The sequence below is a fragment of the Cervus elaphus genome, chromosome 1, assembly GCF_910594005.1.
Source record: "Cervus elaphus chromosome 1, mCerEla1.1, whole genome shotgun sequence".
Classification (NCBI taxonomy): Eukaryota; Metazoa; Chordata; class Mammalia; order Artiodactyla; family Cervidae; genus Cervus; species Cervus elaphus.
This window is the reverse complement of record NC_057815.1, coordinates 13,750,296-13,775,828: the sequence shown is the minus strand read 5'-3', so window position 1 is coordinate 13,775,828 and position 25,533 is coordinate 13,750,296. Positions and strand designations below refer to the sequence as shown.

The window sequence follows — 25,533 nt, the reverse complement described above, 5'->3', positions numbered from 1 at the left end:
TTAAAGCTACGCAATGAATCATAGCATTTAGGCAAAATGCCTCCTTTTTATCCCTTAATATCTGTTACTGGATTGAAAGTATTTTATGTTTTAGTTTCGTGCCTGTTCTATCTGTGATTTTCTTACAGAGTTGTTTCTCTTGTGGGATTTGTGACTGTTTTTCTCCCTTGAGTGGTGTATCGTTATTACACCCTATATGCTCTGTGCCCTCTGGAGCGTCTCAACCTGTTTGATTCACAGCATGTACTTTGTCTTCCAAATAGAGTGGAATTCCTCCGCCAGTGGTGACCACCCCTGTCTCTGTCCTTGATCCCTTTCTGCCCTCTGTGTGTGTGCCCCGCCGTCACCTGGGGCGCTGATGGGGTGGAGGGGGAGTGTGTGCTCTCAGCTCACTGCCTTTAACCTGGACGTGACGCGTTGTGCCTCACAGTGCCTGTTTTATTTACACTTTTGTGTGGAATCCACAAAGGGTGTTCTCTATCAGATATTTGAGACTTCTCTTGTTTAGTTATGTGCCATATGTACTTTAAATGCACATGAACACACTATAGAATCTAAGAAGTCTCAGTGGGACAGCTGAATTAATAGGTTTTTTATTTTTGGCTTTAGATTTGTTAGTCTTGGTCTGTGTATTGATGTGAGAATTGGATGGTAAAGAAAGGTGGATGGTAAAGAAGGATGAGCGCCGAAGAGTTGATGCTTTTTGAACTGTGGTGCTGGTGAATACTCTGGAGAGTCCCTTGGACTGCAAGGAGGTCAAACCAGTCAATCATAAAGGAAATCAATCCTGAATATTCATTGGAAGGACTGATGCTGAAGCTCCAATACTTTGGCCACCTGATGCGAAGAGCCCGCTTATTGGAAAAGACCCTGATGCTGGGAAAGATTGAAGGCGGGAGGAGAAGGGGACGACAGAGGATGAGATGGTTGGATGGCATCACTGACTCGATGGACATGAGTTTGACCAAGCTCCGGGAGATAGAGGACAGGGAAGCCTGGTGTGCTCCTGTCTGTGGGGTCGAAAAGAGTCAGACAGGACTTGACCAGTGAACAACAAACACCCATTTCATAACGTCTTCCCCACCTTGAGTCACACGACTTAGAGAAGTGATAGTTGTATCTGTATCAGACATTTCATTCGGGGCAGGATACTGAAGTGGGTTGCCGTTTCCTTTACGGGATTTTCCTAGCCCAGAATGAAATCCACGTCTCCTGCATTGGCAGGTGGCTTCTTTACCACTGAGCCACCAGGGAAGCCCATATAGGGGGTTAGGTGAAGTAAAACATAAAAGATGAAAATAACACATGAGGGTAAAAACAGGTTTTTAAAATAAAAATTCTTTTTTCCCCCTTTGCAGAAGGCATATGTGTGCTTAGCGTTAGCAGTGGTTTGAGTTTCCCTGGTGGCTCAGCTGGTATAGAATCCGCCTGCAATGCAGGAGACCCTGGTTCCATTCCTTGGTTGGAAAGATCCCCTGGAGGAGGGAGTGGCCCCCCACTCCAGTATTCTTGCCTGGAGAATCCCATGGACAGAGGAACCTGGGGGCTACAGTCTCTGGGGTTGCAAAGAGTTGCCTGAGTGACTAAGCACAGCACAGCAGTGGCTTAAAGTTTTGATTTAAGTTGTGCTGTTGGTGAGAGATGGAGGCACAGATAGCGGCCGGTCTCCTCTTTGTAGATGCACTGTGGAAACTGTGGCAGAAATTGCTACTTTGTTGGTACTGTGTATGATGATTTATACAGTGATAGTATTTCAAATTAAAAGTGCACAAATAGGAAAGATTAGTGTAAAAGTGTAAAATTTAATGGAATATTAAAAGAGTAAAGACATTTTAATGTAACTTTCTTTGTCTTTATTTTCAAGAATTCAGAAGGAACTTGCAGAAATTACGTTGGGCCCACCCCCCAACTGTAGGTAAGTACTTAATGGATTTTTATTTGTATCTTTTGCAGAAGGTGTAATCGAACTATTGCTGTGATGTCTCAACTATTGTTGTTGGAGCCTGATTAATTAGCGAAAACATGGTTCTGTTTTGGACTTAAGTGACTGTGAAGACAGTGGTTGTGGTGGTCTCCATGCAGAAATGGAATCTTCATGAATCTGTTTGTAATGGTAGATGGAGTTGCCAAAAAAAGAGTAATGCAATAACAGTAAGATAATGGAATTATAGGGTAACACATACAATGATCTTTTAGTGGAAGAGGTGTTGGAGTTTTAAATGATTTCTTTCATGATAGAGTAATACTGTGGCTAAAATATTTGCTGTTTGATAATTTATTTAGTTGTTATCTTGCTGAAAATTGATTTTTAGAAGTGCTGGAACATTAAACAGTGTTTCTTCATGGTTTACATTATTTCTTATAGTCCTAGGTTGTGGTGATTGGAGGCGGTGAGGTTAAGTTTGAAACACTCTCTCCATTATGACCACATACCCTCAATCTGGTCTGAGTTTACTGATGGGAAGTTAAAGTGCTTGCTTGGAGTTGATTAATGATATATGTAGAGTAGAAGGAGGGAAGTTAGCTTCTGCTGTATCTTGGATCTGGTACAGTAGTCGGAAGATGGCTGTTTGACTCCTTGAAGAAGTTTGTGTTTTGATGTCAGTTCAGTGTTGGAACCAAGCCACTGCGGAGTTGTGTAGTTTAAATGGTAGCGCTGTGCGTCAGAGGCGAGAGGACGCGCTTCAGTATTGAGTACATTGTTGGTGTGATTTCTGATTTAACTGAGCTTGTTTTAATATGAAAGCAAAGATAACAGCTCTAGGTATTAATGGAAGTGAAAAACCTGTAGGTGGCTAAATGGCTAATTGACAGCCATTTTTGTGTAGGAAAGATTCTAATAAGACTTAATGTTTGTAGTGAATTTATTGTAGTTCTTTACACGGGAGTCACATTTATAAACTTGTAGTAATAATGTTCGAAGAATATTTCACTCAACTAGAACAAATCACTTCTTGGTTAGGAGAAGCTGTTGGGTAGTCAGGTGTTTTTGTCACACTTAGGCTGTGTTACCTTAGAGCTGTTTCAGACGTCACATCTTTGTTTAAGCTTTGGTGGCCAATTCGTGTAAATGGATTGATTTGTGGAAAAACTTCAGTTTGAATTAAACTCTCTTGTTTCGTAGGGTAGTATTTGTTTTAATGTTTGAATCTTTTTTTTTTTTTAATAAACTGTGTTTACCACATATATTATTCCTGTTACCTTTCTTTACAAACAACTGAAATGGTACAATATATGAACTTAGTTTATATACTTTGAAAACTTTGTTTAAACTTTGAAAACAGATTATTGGCAAAATAAATTAATTGCTTTGTTTTAATGAGCTTGTTTAGGGCTCCTTTTTGATGAATGTAATCCCTGTATAATATGTGATGATTAGAGTTTGCAGTTTTGCTATCAGATATATTATTTCCTGGTGCATTACTCTAATTTAGTTTTGACTTATTACAGATAAAAATTTAACTTAGATTAAACCAATATATTATAAATGTGCATGGAAACTGAAAATTCTGAGGAAGAAAATTACATGATGTTTATTCCTTAAATAAACTAAAATGGTTAAATCATAGTTCTGTTTAATGTAAAAAAGAAATGTTTTAACTATGGAAATTTGGGGGTTTACTTTTTCATTGAGCCTTAGTTAAAGTGTACTGGTTGTGCAAGCAAAATATTTCTAATAGTTTTTCATTTAAAAAATGTAGATGTCACATATAATTAGCTCCTCAGTTTCAAGAAAGAAACCTACTCAGTTGTATTTTTTCCCCCCAGTTTTATTGAGATACTGACATATAACATTGCAGAAAGATAGCTTGTTCGGTGGATTTGCTGGCTTATGGAAACTTCCACTGTAATCCTTTTAACCATGTGAAGATTGGATAGCTCACATTGCTTCAGAACAAGGCCTACGGGTGCAGCTTCTTTGATCCCTAGATAGCTGATGGACTGATCAGGCAGGGACGAAGGTCGTGCCCACCTTCATGTTCGTGGCTCCCCTGTTGCATAGGGTCTTCTTTGCTGCGCTGGTGTAAGTGGGGGTTCCTGCCGCCCCCTGCGGGCCCTGCCCCTCGCGTCAACACCCGCTGCGGGCCCTGCCCCTCACGTCGACGGCCATGTGGGCCCTGCCCCTCACGTCGATGCTCACCGCGAGCCCTGCCCCTCACGTCGATGGCCATGCGCTTGCTAAGGGGTTTACCGTAGGCCTTGGATTTTCTGTGGGTGTGTCGGGTTAGAGATGGGACCTCGGAACTTGAGTGCATCTCTTTTAAGATGCCCGCTAAGCGACTCTTGGGTTCATATTACAGGGACAAGCATGTGTTTGTCTTCTACTGTAGTATTGTTGAAGGTCTCCCCTGCCCCACCCCCCCAGGTTTTCAACAGACTTAAATCTTTTAAGAGTATGCGCAAAATATTTTGATGATCAGTTAAATTATTTCTTTGTATAGGTAATATCTGCCTATACAGTTTCTAGGTATCTTTTCACTTTTTTGGGTCATTGTTGTCTTTGAGGTAAAAGTGCAGTAATCTTTTTTTCTTTTTAGGCTGGATTAAGTTAATTCTTTTATAACATTAGAATTAATATTTAAAACCAAAACTTTATGATTTATCTAAGAAAAAAGTTTCTATTCCCAGAATGGTAGGGTCTGTGGGATCATAGGCATAGGAAAGTGCACATGATCTGGGTGGGATTCGGTTATATACATCGAGTATTCTCTGTGGATAGTAGAGGTGCTTTGCTGAGTCTCGGTGTGCGGTGAGAACGTAACTGGCCCGTGGCGTTTGAAGGGCTCTCTCCGAGGCCTCTGCAGGGGCCCGCGTGTCGGTCCCGCTCTGAGCTGGAGGTGCTGCCAGTGGCCGCAGCTGCTCACTGCCTCAGTGACCTGCACGCCAGCTTAGCTTCTAGACGACTATGCTGCGGCTTTGGGGACTCCGCAGAGCCGTCAAAAATGCAGACTCAAAATCTGTAAATGTGCTGGTGTGCTCATTCCTATTTCCTCAATGTCAGTGGGAAACTGGCAGCTAGCTGGAAAAATTTCTGAATTAAGATACAAGTTTCTGTCATCCTGAGGATAACCTGTGTCTCTGATTGCACAGAAGCTAGATTCAAATTCTGTTATGGTCTGATACTGCCCAAATTTATATTAGCTTTATAAGCATGGAAATGACAGAGATCCTTGCTACTTTTTAAAAGTAGAGACTGTGGTAAAATGATTTGCTTGGATTTTGATTTTTGATTTACTATTTGAGCAAATGAAAGGAGAAAATACTTAAGAGGATGTAGTTCAGTTATATTAGCAGTTTTTACTTTTATTGCTATGTTTCAATTATCTACTCGTTGAACACAGACTCTGCTTTATTTTTTAATTGTAACAGCTTTATTGAGATGTAATTTGAAGTGTAAATTTCAGTGACTTTTAGTGTCTTCACTGCTTTATATCTGTCATAATCAATTTTGCATTCAGATCACCCCAAAAGATACACCATACCTTTTAGCAATCCTTTCCCATTTCCTCCCAATTTCACAACCATCCAGCCCTGGGCAACCATCGGTCTACTTTTGTCTCTATAGATTTGCCTTCAGGACATTTTGTACAAATGGAATCATACAATATGTAGTCTTTTGTGACTGGCTTCTTTCATGAAGCATAATGTTTGCAAGATTCATCCATGTTGTAGCATTCATCAGTACTTTATTTTTGTCTCTGAATAATATTCCATTGTGTGGCTATAGTACATCCTATTTATCTGTTCATCAGCTGATGGAAGTTTGGGTTGTTTCCACTTTGTGGTTATTGTGAATAATGCAGCCATGAACATTTGTGTACAAGGTTTTGTGTGGACATTTGTTTTCATTTCTCTTGGGTATAGATAGACCTAGGAGTAGAATTGCTGGGTCAAACACTAACTGTGTTTAACCTTTTGGGGAACTGCCGGACTATATTCCAGAGTGGCTGCACCATTTTACCTTCCTGACATCAGTGTATCAGAGTTCCAGTTTCTCCACTGCCTTAGCAACTGTTATTGTCTGTCTTTTAATGATGGCCCTCCTTGTCGGTGTGAAGTACTGTGTCACTGTGGTCTGGATATTTCTTACCCTGCTGTATAACAATCTTGATGACTATCTTTTCATATGCTTATTGGACATTTTTGTATCTTGTTTAGAGAAATGTCTATTCAAATTCTTTGACAGTTTTTAAGTTGTTTTGTCTTTTTTGTTGTTGAGTTGTAAGTACTATTTATTTATTTTGACTACAAGTCCCATATCAGATATATGGTTTGCAAATATTTTCTTTCATTCTGTGGATAGTGTTTTCACTTTCTTGATAGTTCCTTTTAAAGCATAAAAGTTTTAAATTTTGATGAAGTCCAGTTTATCTATTTTTTTGTTACTTTACACACTTGCTGTTATTTCTGCAAAACCATTGCCTATTCCAAGATTAAGAAGATTTTTGCCTACATTTTTCTAATAAGACTTTTTTAGTTTTAGCTTTTATATTTTGGTGTCTGATCCATTTAGTATATGGTGTGAGCTACAGGTCCAACTTCATGCTTTTCTTGTAGATACCCAGTTATCTCAGCACCACTGCTACAAAGACCCTTTTCCCCAGTGAATTATCTTCATATCCTGTTGAAAAATCAATAGATCATAAATGTGAAGGTCTATTTCTGAACTCTCAGTATTATTCCATTGATCTATGTCTGTTGTTAGGCCAGTACCACAGTCTTGATTTTTGTTGTTGAGTCACTAAGTCGTGTGTGACTCATTGCAACCCCATGGACTATAGCCCACCAGGCTCCTCTGTCCATGGGATTTCCCAGGCAGGGATACTGGAGTGGGCTGCCATTTCCATGCCCAGGGGGTCTTCCCAACCCAGAGATGGAACTCGTGTCTCCTGCATTGGCAGGAGATGCTTTACCACTGAGCCCCCTGGAGCTCTGTGGTAAGTTTTGAGTCAGAAACTTTGGTGTGTAAGTCCTGTAACTGATTCACTTTTCACTGTTCTAACTCATTAGTTAAGGCATCATCGGAATGGATGAGACTGGGACTGGGCGTACGCCTTACCACTGTTTCCTCCTCCTGTTGTTGAGAGCCACTGACCAGAGGAGGGTCTGTTTGCCAGACCCTAGTAACTGAGACAGTGTGTGGGGAAAAAGTGTGTGAGTTAATGCTTTCCAAACTGTATCATAGAACAGGAAGGCATTGAGATAGAAACTAGGGATTGTGTCTGTATAGGTGTGATTTCTACAGAGAGCCAACAATGTAAAAATCTGTTGTCGTTAATTATTTTCCTTTTATTGGTCATTATAATAATATTTGTGCAGCATTTTGTAGCTTTTAAAGGATTTTTATGTATGATGCAGTTTAGTCTTTTTCTGTGAGACTCCTGGAATTAAGTAACTTGCTCAGGATTGCATGACTAGAAATGGTTGATTTGCATTTAAACCCAGGTTTTCTGATCATTCATCCTTTATTTTTCCAAATGTGTGAGTAGATAGAGAAATACGTTAAACATTACATTTGTGGCTAGGTACATGTGGTTTAGTTAAGGAGAAAAAAAAAAGAAAAAATCAACATGCAAGGCAATCCAATATATTGTAGGTACTATGCTTGATTTAAATTTCTGAATTCCATGAAACAATAGTTAGTTGGAACACTCTGAAAAGTAATTATTTGAGTAGTGTGATTTCTGTGACACTTTTCTGTCGTGTGTGTGTTTGTATGGGTGTATATGTTCGTGTTATGTTGTTACTGGCACTGAGCCAGGTAAAGGATATTTTTTTACATTTGGCAGTTTGCAGTTCCATGTCTGCACTTTTAATGCCAAATTGTTTTTCCCTGTTCCTCAGCCTGATTCTCCGTCATGTTCCCCTACACCTCAGTATTCACTGAGGGCTTCCTGTGTTAGATCTGTGGTAGGAAAAGTGTAGGTTGCAAGAAGGTAATCAGATGTAGTTCCTAATCCTGTAGATACGGTTAAAACTAACTGAGAGAGAAAACATAAAATGCTTTAGGACCAAGACCAGGGAAATGATGGTGCTGTTGGCAGAGACTGCCGGTATCTGTAGACTGCGGGTCTTAAAAGGGATCTGCTTCCCTCTTTACCCTGTGACCCTAAAGCCGATGGCCTTGTGTATTCTTCAGCATTAGTAATTAGCTGCCTTTTTTTTCATTTATTTTTATTAGTTGGAGGCTAATTACAATATTGTTGTGGTTTTTGCCATACATTGACATGAATCAGCCATGGATTTTCATGTGTTCCCCATCCTGATAATTAGCTGCATTTTGTAGAAACCTGACCTCTGGTTCTGTTTTATTTTCTTACTCTTTTTCTCCACCGTGTGTCTTCTCAACACTTTGTACTCTTATACTGTGTAAGTTTTTTTCAAAGCCACCTCAGTCTTTGGAGCAAGGCAGATTATTAGTAAATAAACACTGGATAACTGAAAGGTGATGTGAACACCTTTTTGTTAGCAGAATGCTGGAGTGCCTCTTCTGAGGAGTCAGTCGTGTCCAACTCTTTGTGACCCCGTGGGCTGTAGGCCGCCAAGCTCCTCTGTCCATGGGATTCTCCAGGCAGGAATACTGGAGTGGGTTACCATGCCCTCCTCCAGGGGATCTTCCCAACCCAGGGATCGAACCCAGGTCTCCCACATAGCAGGCGGATTCTTTACCGTCTGAGCCACCAGGGAAGTCCAGGGAAGCAGAATGCTGGAGTGCCTCTTATGAGGAGTCATTAACATTGACAAAATTTAAGTATATGTTGAGGCCCTGTGATGCTGAATTTTTCATATGCATGTCTCCTTTCTTCAGTAGAGATAATAGAAGCATATTTTTCATTCACTCCTTTGAGTTCTGGACTCCATGGCTGCAGTGTTGCGTGGTTTTGCATAGACTCTCCGAGGACAAAAGTCTTTGCTGACATCTGGGTTGCTGGAAGTGCAACCCTGGAGCGCGTGCGGGGGCCTGGGCCGGGGGCCGAGGGGGCATGGACGGCGCTGCAGCCCTGGGGAGCATGGTCGGCCCGGACCTTCCCCTGGCAGAGCTGTGTCGGGAGCCTCACGCCTGTTTGTATTCTTGCTTCTGTACCTTCTTTGACATTCGTGGTGTGCGCTTTCATTACCACGGACAGTGCACGTGTGCTTCTCTTTTTGCTTCACCTCAAAGCTGACTTTTCACCGGACACAGCCAACACCGCCGCGAGGGGCCCTTGCTGCAGACATCGTGGTCCAGGCGCAGTCGTTTGCTGCCAGCACCTTTACTTTAAAACTGAGCTTGGGGAAGACGTCACTGTCTCAATAAGACCCTGGAGAGATTCCTTCCTTTCTTACTCCAAGATGTTACTTCTTAGCATCTGCCTTTAACCATAGATTTTTAAAGTATTTATTTCATAATAAGGGAAAATGTTGAGTGATAGAGTTTTGTACCCATTATTTGTGACTTCTGATTTTCTTTTTATTTTTTTCTAATCTTTGCTGCTTTAAGAACAGTATAAGAATGTCTGAAAAAAACATGCATTAACTGATCACAAAGGGATTATACTTTATAACAGCAATAGAACATTTTATCATTTATTTTAGTTTGCCTGGTTTTATAACTGGTTATTATTTCAGATTTATTACTTAAGTACTTTTGATAGAAAGTGTCATGTTACTGTCTAGCAGGTAATATTTTAGTTCACATAGCTGTTCTGTCTTTAAGATGTCCTGAAAGCTATTCTTTAGTGTGCCCAAAGCATTTTCTTTACAGTGATTATTACTGTTCATTGGCTTCAATATCTTTTATCAACTAAGCATTATTGCAAATAGCAAGTCAAGCAATATTTATTAGCATTTTTTATTTTAAGAGCAGTGTAAGTTTTGATTTTTTAAATTTAATGTTACCACCGTTAGCTTTCTGACTATGCTTTTTGTAAATGTTCATTTAGAACTGTTTACTTAGAATGTCTGTGTATTTTAAGTTAGGGACTTAATAGGATCCTTTAAAGGTATAACGAATTCCATACTTGGGTGAAGTGAAGTGAAGTGAAGTGAAAGTCGCTCAGTTGTATCCACCTCTTTGCGACCCCATGGACCATACAGTCCATGGAGTTCTCCAGGCCAGAATACTGGAGTGGGTAGCCTTTCCCTTCTCCAGGGGACCTTCCCAACCCAGGGATCAAACTGGGGTCTTCCTGCATTCCTGGCAGATTCTTTACCAACTGAGCCGTCAGGGAAGCCCTTATTTGGGTAGAAGCAGCATATTATTCTGGTGGCTCAGCTGTTAGAGCATCTGCCTGTAATGCAGGAGACGCAGGAAACATGGGTTTGATCCCTGGGTCAGGAAGAGCCCCGGAGGAGGAAATGGCAAACTCATTCCAGTATTTTCGCCTGGAGAATACCACGGACAGCGAGCTTGCCAGCCTACAGTCCGTGAGGTCACAAAGAGTCAGACACGACTGAAGCAACCGAGCCCACACGTGCACCGACTCGCTTCTCCCTCTCTGCACGTGAAGAGGAGGCCTGGTGGTGATTCCGAACCTTCCGGGGCAGAGGTGGGCCCTGGTGCCCGGGCCAAGTCCCTGGCTTGCTTCCACCCTCGAGGGGTCCAGCCCCCTGCCTCCCTCAGCCCCCTGCTCTCAGGTCTCCTATGACTCCTTTGTCTGACCTGCCCAGTTGGGTGAGAGTTCTTTCTTTAATCTCTGTACTTCAGATCTTGGCACTCATCTGACGTTTGGTGGACCGCGAGGGCACGGATACACTTGCTGTCCTGGGAAGCTGGCATCTCTGGATGCTGCCAGTGTTTGCGGCGGTGTGCCGAGGCCTGTCATTCAGCAGCATTGTCCCATTTAATCTTCATGACCCTCCAGGAGGGAGGCAGTGGTTGTGGATGGTGTTATAGGTGGGAAGACAGGCTCAGACAGGTGAGCCCGCTTGTTCAAGGTTGCAGAGCCGACAGCGCAGAACTGGGATTTCAGGCTTTGGAGCCCAGGTGATTGGAGCCTCTGCCGCGCTGCCTGCCTTTTGCGGAGTGGACACAGGAGAGCGGTCTAGAATGGCGCTGACCCGCAGGACTTCCTGGTAGGACGGAAGTGGTCTGCATCTGGCATCCTGCGCAGTAGCTGCTTAGCACTCGAAAGATAGCTAATCTGAGTAAATTAATTTATAATTTGACTAAAATTTAATTTAAATTTAGGTGACCATATGTGACTAGGAGCTACTGTGTCCCATAGTACAGACTTAGAAAAATGAACATTTCTCAAGCTTAAATTTATGCTTTAACGTCAGGTGAGACTAAGCTAGCAGGTCATTTTGAGTTTTTAAGGGGTACTTACAGTTATGCATTTGTCTTTCCCCACCCTTCCTACCAACCACCGTTATTTTCTAAGAGCCAGCGACCGCTAACGTATTTTTTAGAGCATCACACAAAATGCCCTTAATTATGTAAAAGACCCATATAAATGTTAATATTATATAGTATGGTTAAAGGTGTTTCATTTCTTTTTAACAAAGTGAAAGTGGCATTGAAAGCATTGTTTTTATGGACTCAGGATTTTGAAACGGGAAAGCGTGTGGTCTGGCCTCCCTCCAACCAGAGAGAAGCCCGCGCGTGGACAGGGACACGCAGTTTCATGACGAAGCCCAGGCCAGCATTCAGTTCTGAGAGTCGATGTGTCGCTGATTTCATCGACAGAATGGATGTGTTTTATACACTTAGGAAATGTAGATACCGTTAATATAAACAAGGAAGATTGGAAGTCTTCTCTGCGATCAGAAAGGACATTGGAAAGGAACTGGAGTTACCTTGTCTGGGGGAGTGAGGGGGCACCATGGCTGTGTTTAACTGTTTTCAGAGCCAGAAAACGGAAGAGAGATTCACCTTACTCCATGGGATGTCAGGGTGTAGAACTAGCACTGCCGTATTAAATTAGAAGGAAACCATTGCCTTCTTGATACAAAGTCTTCGTCTTCGTCCAGAGCTGTCCAGAGAAATAATGGACAACTCGGGAGGTAGGTAGTGTGTGCCCCTTCTCTGGAGGAATTAAAAATGACTCTGTTTGCTTATTTCAGAGGAGTGTTCAGGTCTCAGCTGCATGGTCGTGCTGGTGGACGTGTTTCCCGGCCGCTGGACTCGGCTTCGTCTTCTCCTCTGTGGGTTGCGAGTCAGTTTCTCTCTCTCTCCTTTGCCTTCTTGGAGCCTGTGGTTCATAATTTGTATAGTTTATTGGCCTAGCTGGTTTATTTAAAACAGATAGTTTATTTGTTGTAAGTTCTGTATATGAATTAGTAAATGAGGCTTTTATTTGTCTATTTATAACTTTCAAATTTATAAGAAAAGGATGATACATGAAGAATATTTGTGTAGCAGACCTATTCCATTAATTACATGAATTAAATGGGAAATTAATAATTTCCTGTGTCAATCTAAGGTGAAAATACACCATTTAAGAACCATGGAGTATGGATTATAGATAGTATTTGCAATAATGTATAAAATGTTTTAAGTAATAAATTCAGGGTAGCCTCCCCAAATATGCAAATATGGGTGTGGTGACTGTCTAAACAAGTGGTAGCTGTCTAATTGATTCTTTCTCCTTTTTCAAATTACATACAAGCCAGATGTGTCTAACTTTAAAGCAAGGAGAAATCGTTGAACAGTTCTTCCCGGTTTTGAGCTTGCCAGAGGTGTGTGTGGGTGGACTGGTCACTGACAGAGAAGTAAAGCTGTGTGTGGTTTCTGACGTCATCACTCTCCATTCTCAGAATCTTCTGTCACTCCCCTGTCTGCCATCGTTTTAGGAAGTAGGGGTTTGCCTGGAGACATGACCAGATTTCGTGTAGCTTTGTAATCAGTCAACTGGGGACTCCTGACAGTGGATTTTGGAGATGGTAAACTTAGGTTGAGCAGGTTTTTACTCTTCTGTGTGGAAGGTAGTCAGAGATGGATGTTCAGTTGGACACATAGATGTAAGTGCACCCAGTGACCTTCCGTTCCTCCGTGGTCAGAGCCCATGAGCTGGGAGGTCCAGCTGGGGAGTTTTGACTAGTCTACAAAGCAGAGATTGAATCTGAGTCAGCACGCTTGCCTAGGTAGGAGATCAGGCAGGCTCACATGGATGTTTGTGTGCTTGCAACATTCACTTCATAGGTGGGCGTAGTCAAGGACTGGCATGTTGCTGCCCTGTGGTCTGCTGGAGGCTTGGGAAAGAGGGGGTCTCCTCACACCCTGATCCCTGCAGCTTCAGATAAGTGCTTATTGACATGCACATTGCCGTGTTGTTAAAGAGTAAGAGTTTGTCACAGGGATAAGAATAACCTTCATGTTTGATAAAGCACCCGGCCAGAGATTAACAGGCAAGCCTTTGAATAGGCCCAGAATGGTATCGGTGCCTAGAAACAGCAAAATAAAATTATGTTCCTGAATAAGAGTGTGTAAGGTGCTGTTGTATTCCAAAAATAGCTGTTATTAGGTTAAGTGAGTAATAGAATAAGCTGAGTAGGGTGTATTTTGAAATTAACAGTCGTTTGAGTGCCAAGTTGCTCAGTTGTCTCCGACTCTTTGCCGCCCGGTGGACTGCAGCCCGCCAGGCTCGTCTGTCCACGGGATTCTCCAGGCAAGCATCCTGGAGAGGGTTGCCGAGCCTCCCCCAGGAATAGTCGTTTAACGCCAAACAGATGTTTTCTAAGAGCCCGTTGTGTGGTCAGCACCGTGCTGGGGCTGCAGTTCGTCCCAACAAGACGCAGGGGTGTGCAGCCCGTGTGGCGCTCGCGCGTTGCTGCGAAGGCAGCCAGGGACGTCGCTGCAGAAGTCCAGGCCTGCTCGGGAGGGGGCAGTGGGCAGATGAGCCGCGCGCGGGGCGGGGCTCAGTGTGGGGCCTGCCTGTCCTCTGGGCTCGGAAGGCCTTTCTGAGGAGGTGGCGTCTAAACCCAGGACGGGAGGGGACGCGGTGTGAGTTCCCGAGGTGAGCAGGCCCCTGGCCGCGGTGGTGTCGCAGAGGTGCCGCTCTGCCTTTGGGGGAGCGGGCGGGGGTCCCCGGGCGCTGAGGAGCCTGCCTGGGATGGGGGGGCCCAAGGTGCGAGTGCAAAGTGAGGCTGGCGAGTTGAGCCGGGTTGGTTCTCATGAGGCTTCTGGGCTGGAGGCCGGCTGCTCATCGCTGGGGAGGCAGGACGGCGTTCTGGACGGGCTGGACTGGGCCGCTTCTTGCAGGAGAAGTGGCGGACTTGGGGGGTGATGGCAGAGGCGGGGATGTGGGAGGCATCGGTTTGGGATTGAGTCTGTTGGGGAGAGGGAGGCACCTGTTCCTGGGAGGACGGTGGAGGGAGCGGGCTCGGAGGCTTCTTCTGGCCTTGCTAACTGGGAGCGGCTTAGCACTTCCAGGTGGAGACGTCAGACAGGCGGCCAGACATGAGGTGGAGTCCGCGGAGAGCTGGAAATACCAGTTCAAAGTTGTCATCGTAAAGATATTTAAATCCATGGAAGTGGAGGCCTCTGTGTATGGCAAGGGTGTGGGGAAAGAAGGGGACCCAAGGCCAGGCCGTCTGGAACCACGGGTGTGGAGTCGGGAGCTGGCCCGCAGGGAGCCGGGTGCAGGGGGAGGTGTGTCAGGCCGGGGCAGGGCGGGCTCAGTTCCTGGTGGTCCTGGGGGCTTCCCAGTGGTCAGGATGCCACGTCCATTGCCAGGGGCACGGCTTTGGTCCTGGGTCCTGGAACTAGGATCCTACAGGTGACTCAGCCATAAGGAAAAAATTAAATTGATGATGAATGAAAATTTTAAGTGAATGAAAAGTGGAGTAACACTGGGCTTCCCTGATGGCTCAGAGGTAAAGAACCCTCCTGCCAGTGCGGGAGACACAGGAGACACAGGTTCGACCGCTGGGTCGACAGGATCCCCTGCAGAAGAAAATGGTAACCCACTCCAGTATTTTTGCCTGGAAAATTCCACGGACAGAGGAGCCTGGTGGGCTGCAGTCCATGGGATCACAGAAGAGTCTGACAGGACTTAGTGACTAAATAGCAACAATGAAAATTGTAATTACTTTTCCCACCAGGAAAGTAATAAGGGAATAAAGACTATCAAGTTGCATTGAGATTTCCAGAGGAATTCTTTTATAATTTTCCAAGATGATTCGCATCACCTTTTCACGCAGAGTCCATAATTGGGCTCAAGAAGGCATGCCTTTTCCCTTTGGGGGTGCAAGGTCCTGCCCATCTGAACGCTGGCCGGTCAGGCTCAGGGACCATTTAATTAGGAAGCCATTGCTGGCGGCCTCTGAGTCTGCATGTGGCTGGCGCCCATGCTCTGGGAGCACAGAGGGAGCGTGGTCAGCACGCCCTGGCCCTCGCTTCCGTCACCGAGAAAGAGCCGTCAGGGCTGCTGTCCGAGGGGATCGGCACGGGCGGCTCCTGGAGCGCGGGTGGCGGAGCCGGCCTCACGACGCTTCCTGTGGGTGTGCGCTGGCCTGGCCGGTGGCCGCCGCTGCCTGCGCCCGGGTGAGCAGGACAGCCGTTCCCGCCCCGGCGCCCGGCGCGGCCTTTTCCCACGTCTTCTCCCTGGACCTCGGGGCCTCGCTCAGATGTCCCTTCGTTCGCTGACTCTCCGCCCTCCGCACGCCTGCAGCACGCGCTGCGTCCGGTCAGAGAGGCATGCTGCGCAGCCCTTTCTGCCGCAGGGACTGCCTGGGTTTATAGAGTCGTCCTCTCGGTGCAGTTACGTGGCTTCCCTCGGTTCCCTTACCTGTAAAACGCCATGAGTCTGGGAGGATTGTGTGAGTTGTGTGTGTAAAGGACTCAAGAGTAGGACCCGGCTCATAGGGCTCAGGAGTTGTTAGCTGTTGTGCAGTTATCATTATTTATAAGGGTTTTATGCATTTACTGTCCTCATTTGTTTTGAGGATGGTGAAGGCTTATGACATGTAATTCACTATCTTCTCAACATGGTATACTGTGTGTAAGAGACACTCAATATTTTTTGCAGTAGTAAATTATTAAGGCAGAGAACTGAATGTGTTGTTTTTGTCTAGAATACTAGGCATACACACGGATGTCTTATGTGTGACCCTGAATACTTGGTGGTCAGTATCTCTTCCATGCAGTGCAGTTAATAAACAGAATTTAATGCATTTGTTAAAAATATATATATATATACATACACACAATTTTTATAATATGAACCTGAGCTTGGTTTTAAGCACTCATACAGGTTCCTGTGAGGAGAGGGGAAATCTTTTTTTAAGATAAAAATTTTTCAGTGTTTTCCAGTTTGTTTTTTCTCATGATAAGCTCAGCAGCCGTGTCTGTATGACTAAATTCGGTGTACACAGGCAGCTTGGCATTTTAATCACCTCATCTCCAAGGGGTCAGTGCACTGGGGATGTGGAATTCTTCACTTTCAGAGATTAGAATCTTAATTGTTGAAATAAGACCGACTCACTTGAAATAGAGAAAAATATCAAATGGTATACAAAGGAAGTGTGATGTTATTAAAATAGTAAGATAATTCATCTAGCAGTCTTGTTTGTTGTTCACCAAAAGCCTTTTGAGCATCTCTTTCTCACTGGATTCAGAACCTCTGAATTTTAGCCCAAGATCTGCCACTGAGAAGTTGAACAAGTTCTTTGTCTTTACTTGGTCTACTTACGCACAGGACGATAAAAAGATCAAATATGATGATGTGTATGAGCGCTCTTAGAACACTGAAGCATTGTGCAAATATGAAGAGTTGTATAGTGTTAAATTGTCAGAGGCAGACCATATGTATGGTGACAGTTAAAAGAAATACCAATGACTGTTGGGATAGTCAGGGTGAACCTTAGGGGTGGGTCTGATTGTCCCCAGAAAGCATCAGGGGAGAGACTGTTTTTAAAAGCCAGTACCCTGGTGGGAGGGGACATGGGTAATGGCTGATTCATGTTGATATTTGGTAGAAACCAACATAATACTGTAAAGCAATTAATCTGTCAATTACAAATAAATAAATTTTAAAAAGCCAGCACCTGGAATTGGTGAAGTAGTTGGGAAGAGAAGAGCACGTTGGGAAATTGTCCAGCTGTGTTTCATTGAACATGGAGTGAACTGCCTGACTGAATTCGTTGAGCAACTGGAATAACCTTTCACATTATCAATTTTCTAAAGTGGATTTTGCATTTTCCTCCTCTCCAAAACAGGATATAACGAGTTTAATATTTTCTTATTCGTTTAGGGCCTTCCTCTGCCATGCAGGGGTTGGTGAAGAACTGGAGTCAGGGCCTTCCTCTGCCGTGCAGGGATTGGTGAAGAGCTGGAGTCAGGGCCTTCCTCTGCCATGCAGGGATTGGTGAAGAGCTGGAGTCAGGGCCTTCCTCTGCCGTGCAGGGATTGGTGAAGAGCTGGAGCCAGGGCCTTCCTCTGCCGTGCAGGGGTTGGTGAAGAGCTGGAGTTAGTGAGGTGTGTTTGGCTTTTACCTCATGCCTTCAAAGGATCTCTGGAGACTGTCTTTTACTAAATTGACATATGCACCCTTTTGGAGAGTGTAATCCAGTAGTTTAGTGTATTCATGGACTTGGGCAGCCTCAGCCCTTAGACTACTCCCAGAGTGTTTTCATCACCCACAAGAAACCCGAGTCCCGAGAACCGACATTCCCAATCCTCCCGCCGCCAGGCCTGGCAACCACTGACTGACTTTGTCTGTGGCTTCTCTGCCTCGGACATTTCACCCACATGGGATCCTACAAGGTGTGGCCTTTTGTGTCTGGCTTCTTTCACTGAAAACATTCAGATTTAGAATAAAAAAATGCTAGTCAAATTGATTGAGTGGAGTTGGAAGGAAATTTAAGAGAGCCCGTGAGAGGAGGAAGGTGAACCAGGAGGAAAAAGGACGAGACCAGAGGAAGTCCAGATTCTCTGAAGTGTCTGTGAGCTTGGCACTGGGCTGAGTTACTGGGCGGTAAAGCAGAGGCGGTTCTGAAAGGTGTGCTGACACTTCCTCCCTGGTTGGTGATAATTGGATTTTGAAGAAAGAAGTAATATCCTCTTAATGTGTAGAAGTGCTAAATGAACCCTTTGGAAAGGAGTTGGATAACAGATTATTACTACAGTCAACCTTTGATTAGTATGATTTCAGCTTTTATTCCTCTTTTTTTTTTCATTTATTTTTATTAGTTGGAGGCTAATTACTTTACAATATTGTAGTGGTTTTTGTCATACATTGACATGAATCAGCCATGGTTTTACATGTATTCCCCATCCCGATCCCCCCTCCCACCTCCCTCTCTACCTGCTCCCTCTGGGTCTTCCCAATGCACCAGGCCCGAGCACTTGTCTCATGCATCCAACCTGGGCTGGTGATCTGTTTCATCCTAGATAATATACATGTATTCGATGCTGTTCTCTCGAAACATCCCACCCTCGTCTTATTCCTCTTTTAAAGTATAATTCCCGCTTCTTCCCAGTTTCCATTTCTTGAGGTATATAGAGTTCTTGCTCCATGATGCCAGCCTTATCCTTGGTTTATATGTGTGTGTGTGTGTGTGTGTGTGTGTGTGTGTGTGTGTGTGTGTATAAATTAATGGTAGAGCAACCAGTTAAATTTTTCAAATACTGACTGGGAGAGTAGACATCTCAGTAATTTCCCTTTATACTTTATTGCTTAATATTTAAGGTTAGGATAATTGGCTAAACATCCATATTTTATTAATTGGTGAAAGTGAAAGTCGCTCAGTTGTGTCCAACTCTTTGCTACCCCATCGACTGTAACCCACCAGGCTCCTCTGTCCATGGAATTCTCCAGGCCAGAATACTGGAGTGGGTAGCTGTTCCTTTCTCCAGGGGATCTTCCCAACTCAGGGGTCAGACCCAGAGCTCCTGCATTGCAGGTAGATTCTTTACCAGCTGAGCCAGCAGGGAAGCCCAAGAATATAGAGTGCCCACTCCAGCCTATCCTGTCTCCAGGGAATCTTCCTGACTCAGGAATTGAACCGGGGTCCCCTGCATTGCAAGCAGATTCTTTACTGGCTGAGCCACCAGGGAAGCCCTTATTAATGGATAATTCCCATTTTTCATTTACTTCATTGACAGTCTTATCTCTCCCCATGTCAGTTAACTTAGTGATTCTTACAGGGTTTGATTGTTTGTTTTGTTTTAAAGTTGTGCAAATGCATTAGCCTTTATAACCAAAAAAAATCTTGTCAGGTAAACGGCTAACTTGGGTAATGCTTGAATATGGCAGTGTGTGTAGCTGCATAGCAATATTCTTATTTGACATCAATACTCAGTTCTGATTGTACCATGTTATCCTTAATCAACAGGCATGATCCAGTTACTTTGTTGAGGGAGGAAACCTGTCATTAAATTGTTTTGTTTCTTTGCTGCACAATAGCACTGTTTACGACGCCGTTAGAAATCTGCAAGGCTCACTGTGTCTGCAGTGAAAGATACGGACAAAGCCCGACAGGGTCTTTGGGCATTTCCACCTCTAAGCATTATACATCTGCTCCAGGGCCAAATTAAGCCTTCTGTATTGTTGAGCTGTGATTATTAAAGCTGACTGGATAGCCTTAGTATTTTCTCTGTTTGCCCACATTCACTTTTCATGTAACCTTTATTGATGGAGCATTACTTGGATATATTAAATGAAGATTAGTAATAGTGAAAATTTATTATATTGATTAGTCAAGTTGATGTTAACAGTTAAGATTTAATCTTGTTTAAAATTTATTTTTGTTTAGCTGCCTCTAAAATAAGCTCTATCACTTAAATTTTAACCTCTATGTCTAGCTGCCTGTTCAGCGTTCCATTTGAATATTTCTTAGTTACATCAAAAGAGGAACAGGTCCAAAACTGAACCCCTCTTTTCCAGTCCAAGTCCAGTTCACCCACAGTCTTCATCTCAGTTAACAGCAGCTCACCATTCCAGTTAGCAGAAAACCCTAGAGTCATCCTAGATTTCTCTTCTCTCTCTGTCTGCATTCGTCCTGTCCGCACATTCTTTTAGCCCTGCCTTCAGAATGAACATACCTAGAGTCTAACCACTGCTCCCTTCCTCGTCGTCCGAGCCATCTCCGTCTCTTGCTTGAATCAATTGCCATGATTTCCCACCAGCTCTCCCCACTTCTCTCCTCCCGCGCAGTCTGTTCTTGGTACGAGAGAGCAATCCTTTTAAGGTGGAAGTCAGACGCTCTCCTGCTGGGACTCCCATCACAGGGGCCTGTGAAATGCTAAGTGGTCAGGGCCCACTCCTCTCCCTGACCTCACCGACTCTCGCCTCCTGTGGTCCTTTTGCAGGGGCTCTTTCCTGTCCTTCAGACGGGCCAGGCGTGCGCCCCCCGGGTCTCTGCGAGCCTCTGTCCTTGGCCTGGATGGCTCTTCTTTCAAAAGCTGCCTGACTGGCCCCCTGATCTTCGTTCTTTCTCAGCTGCCGCACGGAGCTGCTCTGACCACGGCCTCAGCTCACCCAGCCTCCTTCACTCTGTCCGACACTGGCGTCTGTGGTGTGACTGTGATCCCTGGTCTCCCATCAGCGTGTTCGCGTCCTGAAGGCCCTGATGGTTTACGTGTTCAGGAAAGTGTATGATGTTGGCAGCAGGACATTACTGGTACCCTAGGAGCCGCCCCTGTTTCCCCTTCCGTCACTCTGCTCCCCAAGTCTGATAGCCTTTAACATTGTTTTTAGTTCATTGGAGGTCGTCTCCCACGAATAAAGGTCAGCTGCCGATGAGAAGTTTCTGCGCAGAGCCTTGCCCCTCAGTGAGGCCGGAGTGACACTTGCTCCACCTTGCCTTTTCCGGTGTCTCCTGAGCAGTCCACAGAGCTGAGACGCCCTTTGCAGCACCAAGATTGTGTTTAGAGTTTATGGAAGTGCGTTTGCAGTCCTCTTTGCTTATGAATGCAAATGTCACAGGGACAGCAGCCTTTGCCACTTTGCTAGATCTCTGTGATTTAGATGAAGATAATTTTATTCTGTTGACAGTGTGGAGCACGTTGCAGGTGAATATCAAGGTTAATTGTCATATTGAAAAGTGAAGCAGTACATTCTACATCTTTCTGTTGAGAAAAATGGAATTGTTACCATTAAAGTGATTTTAGGTTAATAAGTTGGTTAATAAAAGCAATTAAAACCTGATTTTCTTACAACTTGCCATAAGTGCTTTGCTTGAAAATAGTTATCACTGAATGGATCTATAAAAAAGATCAAATGACTGGTGAAATGAAAAAAAGAGAACTGCAAGGAAAACCTTTAATGGACAGTATTTTGATTTGGGCATTTGGTGAACAAAATTATTCTTCATGTGCTGCACAAGATCCAGTAATATGAACAAACAATTTAGTATTATCGTTTGTTGAGCACTTATTATGTATTGGTTCTCATGCTTTTTTATGCTTCCAACAGTTTTATAATGGCAGATACTACAATTTCACTTTTCTAAATATGTTTTATTCAACTTCCAAGCCTCAGTTTTCTTATCAGACCTCAAATACTGGGCTCCTTATCCTACATCCTGTTTCCCCTCCCCCAGCTTCTACCTGACTCTTTATTTTGTATTTCCTCTGAATTTCCTCTAAAGAGCAGCATATACTCATTTTGAAGTTAATGGCGTTTTTTAAGGAAATAGTTTATTTACTGTTAATTTTAACATCCTTCTCTGCCTCAGCAAAAACATTATTCTGCTGTTCAGGCATAATTATTGTGGCAAGTTTATGGCATCTTTTCAAGCCTTGGTTAGGCTAATTGAACGTCTGAATACCTTTATGGTATTAAAACTTTTTCTGGTTCTCTATAACTGGGTTTCTTTTTCTTGGCCCTTAAGGCTTTCTTGGAGCTTCCCAGGTGACACTAGCAGCAAAAGAACCCACCTGCCAGTGCAGGAGACGTAAGAGAGTCGAGTTTGATCCCTGTGTCAGGAAGATCCCCTGCAGGAGGAGATGGCCCCCCCAGTCCAGGATCCTTGCCTGGAGAACCCCGTGGACAGAGGAGCCTGGCGGGCCGCGGTCCTGGGATCACAGAGAGCCGGGCTGAAGCGACTCAGCGCAGCACAGCACGGCTTTCTTCCCGATAGTTCTCTTCAGAATACTTAAGTGTGATAAGATGCAGCAGATTTCCTTCCACCTAATGCCAGTTTAGAGAATATTTGCGTTTTTATGAGAACTGTGTTGCTCCGGACTTTTCTTTAGGCCCGTTTGTTCGTTTTCACTTGCTGGTTTAGACGCCGCTGTGTGTCTGGCGCAGCCCTGACGGCATTTCCCTGCTCTGGCCAGGCTTTTTCTTTCAACTCGTGCAGTTTTCAATCTCGTTATTCTTGTGTTTATTAAGGGCAATTTCATAGAAAACATATACTCTCAGTTTTATATGGAAAACAAAGTATATTGTTACAGGGAAAAATGTTAAATATGCCTAAGTTTGATTTTTGATTTTTTGGAGACATACCTAGGAGAAACTTAAGATGAGTATGCCTTATGCAGAAACTTTAACTAAGAAAGATTAAATTATCTTTAGTAATGGATTCTCACCATATGTTGACAGGTTCATATTTGCATATTTGTATAATCTGTCCTGATTTCAGATACTCCTCCTTATTTTCTCTTTATTAAAGACATTTATAAATGAAAATACTCTTTGGGCCTACTTATGGTCTAGTAATGTGCTTAGCCAATATTTAAGGCACTGTGGGGATACTCACAAAGGAGGTTAAGATAGTGAAAGATACTGAGATCACAGTTCTATTTACATGAGAATCGAGGGTCCTAAATGAAAAAAAAAAAAAAAACCTACTGAGTATTTGCTGTCTGGTAAAAGAGGATATATAACTGGTAGTGATAAATAGTTTATACATTGTTCTGTTTTTAGCTTTGTGGAAATTTTATTTTCTCATATACGTTCTCCCTTTTAACAAGTCACATGACTGTGTAGTCTACTTTCTCAGAATTAGTGTTCATTAGCCTCCTTAATGAAGATTTTTACAGTCAGAGTGGAAGAGGGCCAACTTTTTATTGTTAGTGCACAGCATAATTAACCATACAAGGTTTGTTTATTATAGCCGAGAACTAGAACAATGCTTCAAAGAGGAAAACACACAGAAGATTAGTGAAGAACAGCAGCGTGTGAGGCTGGCCAATTGTAATAATACCTTCAGTGGGTAGTTGGTAAATTTGTAAGCACATGCTTACATTTTCCAGATAATAGGAACTAAAATGTCTGATTTTAATTGCCATTTCTGTTACACTGTTGCAAGGAAATAATGGAAATTTTGCTTGGAGAAATGATTGTATTGGAGAAGTGTTATGTATAGTTTGATTCTGAAAGCCTGAGCTCTTTACAAATGGGTAATGTTACAAAAGTAATGAAATTCACTCTAAGGCACAGTTTTTTTTGGGGGGGAGTGGTTTCTGATTTTATTGAATTAGACCTAAAGAAAAATGATATATTCCAATAACTAAATAATAAATTTGCAATAGATAGTGTGCAGAGAATTTAGGGTTTTGTTCAGCCTATGTTTTCTGGGGAAGTCCTGATTTCAGATACTCCCCCTCATTTTCTCTTTATTAAATACATTTATAAATGAAAATACCCTTTGGGCCTACTTATTATGGTCTAGTAAATGTGCTTAGCCAATATCCCGACAAGGCACTGTGGGGATACATAGAAAGAAAGTTAAGATAGTGAAAGATACTGAGATCACAGTTCTATTTACAGGAGAATGGAGGGTCCTAAATGAAAAAAATAACAAAAAACCCTACAGAGTATTTACTGTCTGGTAACAGAGGAAATATAACCGGTAATGATAAATAGGTTGTACACTGTCCTAAAACGGGTACACGGGAAACCCTGAGTTCTCACATGTGAGTACGCAGAATACCGTGTTCTCCCTCAGATAATCTGCACAGCGTCTGTCTCGGGGGTGTCTGCACCCTGTCATTTTGTTGTGGAGACTGAGTTCCGGAGAGCTTACGTTGTGGAAGCGCACACAAAGCCAGAATTCAGATCCTAACTTTAAATCCCATTTTCTTTCCACTAAACCCGAATAAATGGCTAGATACCCTCAAGGGACAGAATTTCTTCAAACTTGAGTCGGTCGGCACGGTGTTGGATGTCATCAGTGAAATGCTCAGACTGAACTCATCAAAGAAGGAATCGGCTAGGCCTTACCTGGCTCCTGACAGTACCAATCCAGGTGAGGAAGGGACTCTTGATATTCATAATAATAGCATGAGGGATTAAAGTCGTCAGAGTAAGCAAGTAGTTCTGTTCAGAAATAATATATTGAATTAGAAAGGCACTTTATAGTTTTAAAGGACACTTCCATATCTGTTACTTGAGCACCTTAAACCTTTCATTAGATCTGCCGAATGATTGGTTTTGTTCCCTCTTGAACCTTTCTCAGGTAAAGAAGAACCATGCCTCTTTAAGTCCAGAAATTGTCTTTGCGAATTAACATACATGGATCTTGTTGGGCAGTTATGGATAAATGGACGGCTGAATGAATAAACAAAAGGACAGGACTCAAAAGGAGTAACAAGATGCTTCCAGTTGTTTAAAATAGACAATAAAATATATTTTGAGCATAGACTACCTGGTTATATAATCAGTTAAAAATGAGGCACTTCATGAAATCTTCTGAAACCGTAGTGGCACACATCCTCGCCAAGAATTACACGGGAGGGCGTGACAGCGCGCCTGGGTCGTGGCCCGGCGCTTAGAGCGTTCAGTCACTGCTGTTAAGTGAGGAGGTGACCACAGGGGAGACTTCTAGTCTTACTCCTTTTTCCATTTCTCAAAAAGCCGCTTCCCAAAGAATACAAAAAAAAAAAAAAAGAATCTTTTAATTGCCGAAATATTATACAACTAGACTAGTTTTACACGTTATTGTTCTGGTGCTGTATTATCTTGTTCTTTATTGTCTGATGTTTAAATCAGAAAATAACCTGGTTATGTATTACTTATATCTAAGAGTCTATCATCTTTTAGGCAGAGATGTTTGGGCCTGAAGAGGAAGAATTCTTCCAGGGTGTTGGAAAGGCATCTTCACGACAGTGAGTTGAACATAGAGGTTCCTTTGCAAAGGCACTTCCCGTCTCAGCTCTCTCCCAGAAATTAGCTTGTAAAACAATTCTGCTGACATTTACTCCTTCTCCCTCCTCTCCCCGCTTTAGGAAGAGAAACAATAACTTGTGAAAAGTCACTAGTAAATTCAGTTTGGTTTTCCATTGTGCCCAAATAGCGACCCTAAAACTGTAAGTTGTAAACGTCTTAGTGTTGGATTTAAAAGAATAGTATTGCTGTGCAAAACGTTTGATTAACGTAAAGCTTCAGAAGAGCCCATTGTGTGTGCCAGGCAAGTGTATTTTGTCTCCGGTTCCCAGTTCTTACAGATTTTGTTCTTTCTTCTCTCTATTGCAGAAGCATAGATCATGTTGCTGTTGTGTGTGTGTGTGTGGTTAAATACATTTTCTTCCATTAGCAGAGCGATCATTGATTGACCTGATATGGCCTGGCCTCACACATTTCTGTAGATGATTCCATTAGGTGACGGCCTTAATGACAGGGATCTGATTCCATTTTTAGACATGGGAATACTCACCAGGCAGCG

At 43.3% G+C, this 25,533-nt stretch overlaps 1 protein-coding gene across 5 annotated transcripts in view; it reads left to right on the top strand.

Annotated features, from left to right (window-relative positions):
- The window catches only part of LOC122684146 (poly(A)-specific ribonuclease PARN-like), a 192,952-nt gene that overhangs the window by 15,238 nt on the left and 152,181 nt on the right, over positions 1 to 25,533 (top strand). For all 5 annotated transcript variants that reach the window (XR_006337960.1, XR_006337957.1, XR_006337965.1 and 2 more), the window contains exons 3-4: positions 1,865 to 1,915; positions 23,980 to 24,117. Coding sequence is in view for 2 of the 5 variants with exons in the window: in XM_043888172.1 (XP_043744107.1) it covers positions 1,865 to 1,915; positions 23,980 to 24,117 (189 nt within the window). In the remaining 3 variants the exon portion in view is untranslated. The remainder of the gene's footprint in view (positions 1 to 1,864; positions 1,916 to 23,979; positions 24,118 to 25,533) is intronic.